The sequence below is a fragment of the Antedon bifida genome, chromosome 10, assembly GCF_963402885.1.
Source record: "Antedon bifida chromosome 10, ecAntBifi1.1, whole genome shotgun sequence".
In the NCBI taxonomy this organism is placed as follows: domain Eukaryota; kingdom Metazoa; phylum Echinodermata; class Crinoidea; order Comatulida; family Antedonidae; genus Antedon; species Antedon bifida.
Window position 1 is genome coordinate 18,996,089 of NC_136235.1, and position 12,351 is coordinate 19,008,439.

The 12,351-nt window shown below is 33.2% G+C and overlaps 1 protein-coding gene across 8 annotated transcripts in view; it reads left to right on the forward strand.

The window, feature by feature from the left end:
• Positions 1-12,351, forward strand: part of LOC144854286 (otoferlin-like) — a 43,819-nt gene that overhangs the window by 25,176 nt on the left and 6,292 nt on the right. For 4 of the 8 annotated variants that reach the window (XM_078712212.1, XM_078712211.1, XM_078712217.1 and 1 more), the window contains 13 exons: positions 407-573; positions 924-941; positions 3,946-3,972; positions 4,383-4,547; positions 5,177-5,356; positions 6,179-6,270; positions 6,831-7,001; positions 7,725-7,882; positions 8,049-8,188; positions 8,366-8,553; positions 8,746-8,987; positions 9,431-9,606; positions 10,287-10,387. In XM_078712212.1, the coding sequence (XP_078568338.1) occupies positions 407-573; positions 924-941; positions 3,946-3,972; positions 4,383-4,547; positions 5,177-5,356; positions 6,179-6,270; positions 6,831-7,001; positions 7,725-7,882; positions 8,049-8,188; positions 8,366-8,553; positions 8,746-8,987; positions 9,431-9,606; positions 10,287-10,387 (1,825 nt within the window). Of the gene's footprint in view, positions 1-406; positions 574-923; positions 942-3,945; positions 3,973-4,382; positions 4,548-5,176; positions 5,357-6,178; positions 6,271-6,830; positions 7,002-7,724; positions 7,883-8,048; positions 8,189-8,365; positions 8,554-8,745; positions 8,988-9,430; positions 9,607-10,286; positions 10,388-11,140; positions 11,329-12,351 lie in introns of those variants that run through there. The other 4 variants (XM_078712213.1, XM_078712216.1, XM_078712215.1 and 1 more) reach the window with 4 other exon arrangements.

Below are 12,351 nucleotides of genomic sequence, written 5' to 3' on the forward strand. Positions count from 1 at the left end.
GGAAGATATTTCTATCACTATGCCAGATATACCTCTGTTGAGTTTACACGGAAATACATCATAATTGTGGACTACAAGATCGGGAGTCCGATTCTTGTCGTAATACAAATGTTCTTATGCAAGACACTTTAACTTTGCCGCTCTCCACCCAGGTGTACAAATGGGTACCTGCATGTCAAAGCACAAACTGCGCTGATTACTAGCTGCAACATTTTGGAAGTGTGATGCCATACATGTTTGATTAAAAATCAAAATGTGAAGCGCTTAGCGTACAGTACTATATAACAACATATTATTGTTACTGCGCATTTTTATAATCTCAATTTTTTGGGAGAAAATATTGGGTTCCTGGATTCTTGGAGATGGACATAAAAGTAATTTTACCTTCCCATATTTTGATTTATAGTTTATGATGCTGATGAGTTTAATAAACCACAGAAACCAAAAGTTGACCTGAAAGTGGCCACTATGAAAGGCTTCAAGAAAATGGCATCTGGTGCTAAAGGTCTAATGAAGAAGAAAGAAGTTGATGATGGAGATGATGATGCAGAATTAGCATTGGCCATGGCAACGGTAAGTCTGTTATTTCGTCTATTATTTTTTAAACTATTAGATAAATATAATATATTTAAAGACACTATCCCTTCAATTTTGATGTTTTGTAAAAATAATGCAAAAAATGTAGGTCTAGTGTCTTTAAATTATAATTTATTTTGAGGTAAATGTTACATAAATGTACTGTGTGTGTAATAACTCCACAACCTCCTCAGCAATGAGTAATTTCTCCGACAGCTACCAAGAAAGTGTAATGAAATAAAAAGCATTCTAAGAACATTTTTCAATAAAACATTCAGTCATAATGGAGAGACAGTGAATTAGATAGATTATTTGGATTGTTAATGTAATGTTCATTTGGTTTTCAGATGAAAGAACCCGAAAAGGTTTACTTTGCTTTTTATTGTCTTATTTTTGCTTGTGAATGTATTGTCTGCCTGCTGTGATTGTAAACTAACATACTGTAGTTTTGTTTAATAATAATAATATGTAATATAACTTTTATTAGGATAATGTCTGAATAAATTGCAGTGATTAATACTTTCTGTTTAACTTTCTGGTACTTTTACTTCCAGTTGTTTCTTGTTTCTTCACTTCCTGTTGCTTCCTTATTTACTTGTTATTTCCTGTTACTTATTGTTTCTTAATGTTGCTTTCTGTTACTTCCTGTTGCTTTCTGTTACTTCCTGTTGCTTTCTGTTACTTTCCGTTTACTTATTGTTACTTCTTTTTTCTTAATGTTACTTTCTATTACTTTCCGTTTACTTCCTGTTGCTTTCTGTTACTTCCTGTTGCTTTCTGTTACTTTCCGTTTACTTATTGTTACTTCTTTTTTCTTAATGTTACTTTCTATTACTTTCCGTTTACTTCCTGTTGCTTTCTGTTACTTCCTGTTGCTTTCTGTTACTTTCCGTTTACTTATTGTTACTTCTTTTTTCTTAATGTTACTTTCTATTACTTTCCGTTTACTTCCTGTTGCTTTCTGTTACTTTCCGTTTACTTATTGTTACTTCTTTTTTCTTAATGTTACTTTCTATTACTTTCCGTTTACTTCCTGTTGCTTTCTGTTACTTCCTGTTGCTTTCTGTTACTTTCCGTTTACTTATTGTTACTTCTTTTTTCTTAATGTTACTTTCTATTACTTTCCGTTTACTTCCTGTTGCTTTCTGTTAATTCCTGTTGCTTTCTGTTAATTCCTGTCGCTTTCTGTTACTTTCCGTTTACTTATTGTTACTTCTTTTTTCTTAATGTTACTTTCTATTACTTTCCGTTTACTTCCTGTTGCTTTCTGTTTACTTCCTGTTGCTTTCTGTTACTTTCCGTTTACTTATTGTTACTTCTTTTTTCTTAATGTTACTTTCTATTACTTTCCGTTTACTTCCTGTTGCTTTCTGTTACTTCCTGTTGCTTTCTGTTACTTTCCGTTTACTTATTGTTACTTCTTTTTTCTTAATGTTACTTTCTATTACTTTCCGTTTACTTCCTGTTGCTTTCTGTTAATTCCTGTTGCTTTCTGTTAATTCCTGTCGCTTTCTGTTACTTCTTGTTTCTTAATGTCGCTTTCTGTTACTTCTTGTTTCTTAATGTTGCTTTCTGTTACTTCTTGTTTCTTAATGTTGCTTTCTGTTACTTTCTGTTTACTTTCTGTTGCTTTATGTTACTTCTTGTTACCTATTGTTTCCTGTTACTTCTTGTTACCTATTGTTAACTTCTTGTTTCTTAATGTTACTTTTGGTTACTTTCTGTTTACTTTCTGTTGTGTCCTGTTACTTCTTGTTACCTATTGTTACTTCTTGTTTCTTAATGTTACTTTTGGTTACTTTCTGTTTACTTCTTTCCTGATACTTCTTGTTACTTAATGTTGCTTTCTGTTACTTTCCATTTACTTCCTGTTGCTTTCTGTTACTTCCTGTTGTTTTGTTGTTGATTGTTTTCTGTAGATTAACTGTTTCTTAAACAGAGTATTTTGTAATATACGGTAGTAGCAAAGTAGCAAAGGTGTACCCACCATTAGAACATCTAATGTTATATTCCATCAATATAAATACTAAACAATTTCCTATTTAATTGCTCAATTTCTTACTAAACATTTAACTCCATTTTATTAAGGCTAATACAGTTAAATTGTTTGTTTTGTGGCATGTTTTAGGGTCGAAAAAGATTATTTGTAAGTAGATTCATGATTCGTGTATTAACATCATTAATTTGAGGAAAATATTCATGGGGTATTATCATCATTATTGGGTTATATGAATTCATAAGTCATAGACTAGATACTGTACTGTGCATCTCTGTGAATATCAACTTTTAAAACTATCATACATTTAGAATAGAAATAGATAAATGCAATGACTATCTAAGTGAAAACCACTTACGGGAAATCCATACAAAATGTAGAGCTTTGTATTTAGCCTTCATAGCCACAGCACATACAGTACTATGATCAGCAACATTAATAATCTATTTTCAATTTTTGTTCTTCTTTAGCATGTATCTTCGACAAATTTTGAAAGTTACAATGCAAAAGATAGGGAATATATTAGGACCTAACAACTTAACAACCCCCTATAGTAGACAGGGAAATTTTGACTTAAAACAATACATATATCAAGTTATGAGGAACTCAAATAAACAAATTGGAATAATGTTTGTCTATCATGCAATTAAAACCACATTTGTTTGATCACGAACATGTACTCATGTTTGCAGAAAGGTATTTTACGCTGAAAGAAATAATTAGACATAATATCAGTAATCCGTAATCAAATCAATTTATGAATAAAATTATCTACTTCCTTCAAAATTAATATTAATATATCAATTTAAAAGTTGTTGTGTGGGGGTTCTGGACCTTTTGGACAGCCCTTGGATATATCAGAATAGATACATAAATGTATAATAATATTCTCCTACGTAAAAGGGAGTATGTTTTGCTAATATTATTTCACTATTATTGATTATTATTGTCATATTTCATATCACACCTATTTCTCAGCACCTGGACATAATCACTTGATATTAGCACCCAGTTCATTGTTATTGCACTTATTAATATAATATGGTATATTGATAACTACAATTAATAATTGTATAGCTTTCATTTTTTTGGTTACTAATTATATGACATATGAAAATTGGTGAATGCTTGTAATACACCATGTTTAGTTAGATTTGAAGTCACTTAAATCATTTTTTTTTCTATGATTAGTACCAATGCCACCTGGTTGTAATTATTGTATAATTGTCCAATCCCATCTGGGCTTATACACTGTAATTTAATATAAATTGTGTAATAATAATTATAATAAACATTGTGTTTTTTCTTGTAATTTTGTATTTTAAATTTATAGACCCAACTGTAAAATTTATAATATTTTTAACTCCTTTCAGGTTGAAGAATATATTACACCAATTACAGTAAGTTAAGTTTTTAGTGAAACTACAAAAAGATACCATATATAACTGATTATAGTCCCAGGGGCCTTATTATGAAATTTGATAGGAATCAGGGATGTGATTATACTCAGATTTACCAAAGTTTTATGCAAGTTATATTTATTGATATATTTTTGTTTTCGTACGCATCCAACAGCGAGCACAAACTCGCCAGTTAGAGGATGGAGAAACTATTTTATAGTCTCATTTGAGGCTTAGGGAGTGGGAGTCGTTAGTGACAACCCTGGCACTAGGTCAGGATTGAACCCTAGACCACGGGATTGGAAGGCAAGCACATTAGCCACCAAGCTACAGCTCTACTATAATTTAAAAATATAATTGATCGGTATTTATTATATATCAATGTACTTATAATGTACTTATATAAATAGATTTATCCTTGCGAACTTGAAGCAGTACCAGAGTTTGAGGGGTTCCGGGAGTGGATGGATGTGTTCCCGCTGTTCCGTGGAAAAGATACTGGAGAAGATGAGGATGAAAATGCCAGATTGTCAGGAAAGTTTAAGGTGAAGAGCACAGTTATTGGTAAATTCAAGGTAGGTTAAGTATTCTGATGCTAAAAACAGCATGGCATGGAAGCATGACTCGGACTAGTCTTAAAGCAAAGCACGGGTTCAGTGAACATTTAGTGTAATGCACAGTGTTATCAGTTTAGTGAGTATCTACAGTATTGAATTGTATCAATATGAAATCAATCTTTTGTATAAGATTTTACAGTTTTTCATTTACATACATTTGATGCATAACATAAAGAGTATTTATTTTTGGCACATCACATAGTAATGTGACTTTTAGTGCATGTGAAATAGAAAAGCATTGAATTATGTCAGTCAATGCTGAGAGTACATTTGTGGGTTAAAGTATTAATTGCACTGGGTCTGGGTATAAGAGGGGAATATATGAAAACTTTACACAAACTCATGTAGTCTTTGGTTCTTTGTTCTATCACCCCACTACTCATTGTTTTTGTTGCATTAGGCAAACTGGTTGAGTATTGCATGTATCTTTGCACATATTTACTAATGCGTATGTCCTACGCATTGCTCCTACATAATATTTTGTTATTTACGAATATTTTAAGGGCAAGTGACTCACCCATCCATGTGTGTAACCCTTTTGATATTAAGAACACATATGTTAAGGACAATTATTATTTTTATTCCAGGGTGGTATAAGATTATATACATGGCCGTTGCCAGAAGGAGAAAAGATGCAGACATTGAACGGAGGGGATCAATTCTTTGGTTTCTTCCAAGGACTGCCATCCATTGAACCAGTAAAGGTGTTGGTTCGAGTCTATGTTGTGAAGGCAATTGATCTTCACCCAGCTGACACCAATGGCAAGGTTAGTTGTGACTGTAGGCTACATTAAACTTCCTCATACACTATAAGATTGTATAATATTGTATATTATATAACACCTAAATAAATTCCTGTCATTTGATTAGACAATTGTGGGTCACATGGCGTGCAATAGTACGCACTATTAGCGATCGTTTAATAGAACTTTTATTTGTACCATTACACTCATAAACATTAATTATTTGTATAATATTTTATTGTTTTTCTACTTGCTTATTTCAGTCATCACCATATTTATTGTATGTTTTATCTGGAAGTTCAGACTTGAAGCCATTATGGCTTATTGTAATCTCCACACAAAATCAAATGTCTTATTATTATTTATAAGTATAAATGTATAACTTGTGGTGAATTTAAAGATCATGTAAACGAAAGTGGTCAATACAAGATGTAGAGCCTAATAGAAATAAGTGATAAAGACGCTTGTAAAATACCAATTGAACTACAGGCTGTTTTACGAGTATGAATGTATATATAAATGTATATATAGTTCAGAGACAAATTACTGAAATAAATGACAATGCTGTGGGTATCAGTGGCTGGATCTCAATGGAGGTACAAAAAAAAAAAGCGAAAAGCTAAATCAAAACGATAAAGTAAACAGCCAGAAAAGTTAGCAGAGCTTTCGGGCAACACTAGCCCTTCATCAGTGCAAGTGAGGGAATTTGGATAAAGTAATAGCATATTACTATTATGTATATATAGTGTAATATATTGTGTGAAATAAAACTGAAACTGAACTGAATAACAGTACACTTGCGTATTGTATGCCGATCTTTTAATTTACTTTTATCTATGCTTTTAGGCTGACCCATATCTACAAATTCTTCTCGGAAGCAAGAAAGTCAATGATAAAGAAAACTATGTTTCCAAGCAACTCAATCCAACATTTGGAAAGTAAGCCAAACAATGATACTGACATGTTTTATAAATACATTTTTGTGATTTTAAACGTAACCATTGCTTTCATATCACAATATGCTTTGTAAAAAATTCTGACCATTATTTCTGCAATGTCATATTCAACCAATTTTAAAACACATTTTGATGTTTTTATATTTTAATGAAATGTGTTTTTTATATTCTATGAAATACACTCAATATATTTTCCTTTTTACTGAGGCAAAATAAAGTAAATTAAAATTGAATTTTTAATTTATGATAAAACTTAATTGAACATTTTTAATGATGATAATGAAAATGTATTTAGTTGTATCCTGCACCCAAGTTTCGCTTATTAAAAATATGGAAAAATATATTGGAAAGTGTGATATTTTCTGTTTTATTCAAATATGTCATACACCTATATAAATGATCTAATACTCAATTATTATTTTTTGCGTGGAGCTTCTGCGAAACATATGTGCTTTTTAAAACTATGACTCATTTCACTGAACACACAATTCTATATAGTTATTACAGGTTTTATTTATGATTTGATTTTTAATTATTTATAGGTGTTTTGAGTTTGAGTGTTTGTTTCCAATGGAATCAAAACTCACCATTCAAGTGTATGACTGGGATATGGTAGGGTCTGATGACATCATAGGTCAAACAGAAGTTGACCTCGAGAACCGATACTACAGTAAACACCGTGCTGTATGCGGAATATGCAAAGATTATGCAATGTAAGAACAATTATAAATATTTGTACAACAACAGTTGTTTTTGACATGATACAAGTATCCGATTGTTTACATTTTAGAGATATCAGTAGATTAAATTACATGCAATATGGTCATTACTGAAGTAAATGTGTTTATCAAAAAATCAATTCACTGTTACACATTAATCATCATCTTCGTCAGAAACAAATAAATGATTACTCGTTAGGACCACGGTATACTATTATATATACACATACACCCCCCCCCCCCATATCTCTGCCTTATCTTATCCTACCCCCCCCCCCCCCCCTCCTCATAGATCTCTTACTCCCCCCATCTCCTAGATCTTATCTCCCCTGCCTAGATCTTATCTCCCCCACTATGTCACCCCCCATATCTTATCTCTCCCCTACCCCTCCTAGATCTTATCTCCCCCCACCCCCATCTGATAGACAACCTTATTTAGGGTAAAACCATAGCTAAAGGACAATTTTCCTTGACACAAATAAGAAACAATATATATTTTAGCACTAAGGCCAACCCCTATTCATTAGTTACGCCTATTAAGTGGACACCCTTACAGGCTATTGAAAAATGAGTACACTTTTCCAGCACAACATCTAATATGTGTGTGATCTAGTACAGTAGTTGAGGCACACAAAATGGCATGTGATTTTTACATTTTTTTTCTTCTCAATATTAAAACGACTCTATTACACGCCTTTTAACTTTTTATCTTTTAAGCTTTGGATACAATAACTGGAGAGATCCACAGAAGCCAAGTCAGATCTTAAAAGGTCTGTGTAAAGAGTACAAACTTGATGGACCCCATTTCTCAAATGGAACCTGCCGCGTTGAACAAGTTGAATACTCTGGAGAACAATTTGTTTCAGATGAAAGTGGTAAATAACTTATTACTTTCTTTCTTTATGGCAGTGCATACTACACATCATCGGAAAACTCCTATGGCACGCCAATTATAAAAATCAATAAATACACTGTAAAATAAAATATAGATACAACAAAATAAAACAACATATCAAGTACAAGTCTTTATTTTATATCTAGGCAATCAGAAGCCTAGCGATGAACCTGCAGCTCTTGAAATGTTAAAACGTTGGGACACTGTACTACCTGATGCAAAAATTGTACCAGAATACTTAGAAACTAGGCCGTTATACCATCCTGATAAACCAGGCGTGGAACAGGTAAGCTACAGCAGATGTGTACACTGGACCTACGGTTTATAGTCCTTATCCGAGAAGACCTACCACCGGAACCATGTAGTGAGTGAGCCTCGAACCCTTGCCGTTGTTACGGCTACATAATTCCGGTTCCACTGTCTTAACCGCTCAGTCACTCACTAAACTTGTATTTCCTTTTAGGGACGGCTAGAGATGTGGGTGGACTTGTTCCCAATGGACAGCCCGCTCCCCAGTGCTCCTGTAGACATCACACCAAGAAAACCAAAGAAGTATGAACTAAGAGTGATTATCTGGAATACAGAGGATGTTGTTCTTGAAGATGCATCAGTATTAACTGGTGAAAAGATGAGCGACATATTTGTCAAGGGGTAAGGATGATCGTACATGGCTTAAATATCGTAAATTTGCTTGTGTGTAGGCCTTTTTGTTATGTTTTAATGCAGAAAACCACACATAATTACAACAAAGATGAGTCTAAAATTTGGGAGTATCCCGGCTAAAACGAGAGTGTTGGCATGTATGCATCCTCACAATATCTTTTAATTTCCTTATTTCACCAGGTTCTACACCGCTCCTAATGAAGATTTACAGGCGACTGATGTTCATTATAGTTCTCTGACTGGAGAAGGCAACTTCAACTGGCGCTTCATCTTCCCATTTGAATACTTAGAAGCCGAGCAAAAGATTGTCATGAAAAAGAAGGAATCCATTTTGTCTGTAGATGAAACGGAGTACAAATTGCCACCAAGATTGACATTGCAGGTCTGGGATGCAGATGCTTTTTCTGCCGACGATTTCTTAGGTAATTCGTTTTAGTTGTATTTTTGCATGTGTAACGTTTTAACGAATGGCTTTGCTATCATAATGCTTTTTGCAAATGCTTTAGTGTACATACTAACTATTTAGCATTGTGATATGGCATATTTGGTGGAACTATCACAACACTGGTTGGTTTGTAAGCATGTGCAGATTGTTGAATATTTTAATGTCAATTTTGTTTTACTGTAGGGTGGTTTTTATTTTTCTTTTTATTATTTGACTCTTTCGACCACCTAGCAACTAATATGTAATGTTAATTCAATGTAGAGACAGTGGGATGTTCTTTCTCACTCAATTCCTTAAAGACTGTTTTGGTGTCCACACAACGAAATCAAATATGCGTAGGTACTAGGTAATCACATATGAGAGCCAACCTTGTAAATGTAATTGGTTGTCTAATTTTTATATTAAATGTTACACTTACAGGGGCAGTGGTTCTTGACTTGACTAAGTTTCCACGAGGTGCAAAGACTGCCAAACGCTGCACAATAGATATGATGAAGGACCCTAAGGTGCCACAAATGAACTTGTTTAAAGTTAAGAGGCACAAAGGATTCTGGCCATTTCTGGCCCCTAATGAAGAAGGAGAGGAGGAACTACAGGTAAATATGGATGTAGTTTATGGATTAGTTTTTAGTGACAATGTAGGTTGATGGTAGACATAACATGCATGCTTACGAGTCTGAAGATTCTGGGTTTAAATCCAGGCTTTAGTACTCTCTAAGGGCAAGGCTTTGTTTAGTTTTGTAAACATAGGTTAGTTTCCCATCCTAGTGGTGGATCCAAAATTTTGAAATAGGGTGCACCCATGGCCTAAAAAGTGCAAATTGAAGGTGCCGAACTGAAGTTAGTGTCCTATCCTTTGCATTACAATTTGTAAAATTTAGAGGGGGCCCGGGCCAGCTGCAGCCTGAATCCGCCTATACATCCTATAATTTGAAACATGTGCATGTCCGTACATTTTAAAACAAAAAATCTTTATAAAAATATCTTTTTTAAACAGCTTTTAAAAATGTCAATTAGTGCCCTCTGAAGATTCCTCTTTATCCAGATCTTAATGATCTCCTCCTCCTCTCCCCCAACACCCCCTCCCCCACCCTATACCCTGTCATACACAGCCACTGTCACACACAGCCACTGATCATAACTGGACCCCCTGGGAGACAGTCTTTGACTGAAGAAATAATAATAATTTTGTTTTGTTTATGTGATATTGAATGGTTGTCATTGACATCCATTCCAATGAGTATTACAATAATTGCTATTTCTTCTGTATTTAAAGGGCAAAGTGGAAGCAGAACTAATACTAATGACTGAGGAAGAAGCAGAAAAGAGCCCTGCTGGCCACGGACGGGATGAACCAGACCCCATGGAGAAACCAAAGTATGTTGTTCATTGTATTTCAATTTCTTTCATTTACCAACTTCTATGACACTGTGTTCTCAACATCTATATATATCTCGGTATCTTGATTTAACTTTCATCAAAAACACTTCACTGAGACAAATAAAAATCCGTAGCAGCCAAAAAAGCTGGATTGTTGATTTTTTTTTAAAAAGCCTTTAATTAAAAACATCAAAACAAACAATTAAGCCTACTGTAAAATGATTGGTACATATATATTTACTTCTTCTGTGCACACTCATAGTATAAATTTTCATAACAACAACAACAAAGTATATACAAATCATATATTTACAAACAACTTTGTGATATTACTAATTTCGTACAATAATGGCATAAGTTAATTTTTTTGTATCATGGATGACTGATTTACAAGTTTATCAAACAGTAAGTTAAAAAAAAACTTTAATTTATAAAGTTTTTATAAGAGTTTTACTCAACATTCATGTGCACAATTTCACTAATGTGTTTGATGTGAATTTTCTGCAGTGATAATTTATGAATAATGTTATAAACAAATGTATTTATTCGCTCCTTAAAATATAGTTTCACTTTATATGACTTTCTTTCAATAATAAATTGACTTTACCTAGTTTCATTTTTCTGTTACTAACATTATAAATGTGTATGGGGTAAGCAATGAAGTTGTCAAAGGGCGTATAATCATAAATATTTCACTTTGTGCTTTTTTTTTCTCCTATTTTTCACCTCTAACCCCATCCCAAATCACAGTCGACCTGATCTCAGCATGGCTTTCTTCTGCAGTCCATTGAAGGCACTCAAGTACATGATCTGTAACCAGTTCAAATGGCTTTTGATAAAAGCACTGATAGCAGCTCTGGTGCTACTCTTGTTAGGCCTGTTTTTGTACAGTGTACCAGGGCTTACTGTCCAAAAGATTATGGGAGTTTAACATTGTCTGACAAATGGATAATCTCTTTTATGGATAAACTATTTTCTAATCGCCTTTTAAAAATAATGGAACAGTACAATGAAAAAAATAAGATATGATAGAGGTTATGATGAGGTGTTTTTAACAAGATATTTGGTTTCTGTGATTTTATTTCTCAATTGTTACAGCATCCCACTAGAGCCTTATATTTTCTTTTATATATTATTTCAATGTCCCCAAGATCCCATTTCCAACTTGTACTTCATCATACCTTTTTAAATCATTGTATTGTGCATTTTCCACTCTTGGTATCCTTCTGTCCAACCAAACCCTATGGATTTCCTTTTTGTAATACCAACAATTTCCTTTGTGTGGTTTTGGAGTTCCTTTTGCTTTTATCCAGATTTAATGCATCTAATCCCATACATAATAGACCCACCCATCCATCCTGATGCTTTACTATAGACTGTCTTACTTATACAATTGCGGCTATGATATAGCAAACAATTTATACAAATTTTAAATATGGCGTATTCAATTAGGACTTCCGTTTAGTATATAGTTAGGGAAAATGGCTGTGGTCATATTTCAAAATGAGTTAAGAGTTTTCAAAACAATATAGACTATCTGATAACTTAACTACATAAAACTCCTAGAAAGTAGGAAGCCTTTTGCAATTTTTTCCCCTGACACTGACAGTCTAGTTTTTCTGTTGAATATTTAGTTAACAGAGCTAAAATACTAACAAATTTACTCATCATTTAAAAAAACAATTTATCATTTTTAAAAAAGTTTTCCAAATCGAATACAGCAATTATCTGTCAATAGAAATTCAATCACCATTTTCCTGTCGTAGAATGTTAGAAAGGAACGATTTGGATTTTAATATTGATTCTACTTTGATCAATCATGCATGGCTAAACTATGCAAACATTTTCATAGATCATTAACTCAATGCAATCAATACAAAACAGATATTATTACTGGATGGGAATTCCCCCGTTCAACTACCTATTCAACAAAGATATAATTGTTTGAATATAATGTTACA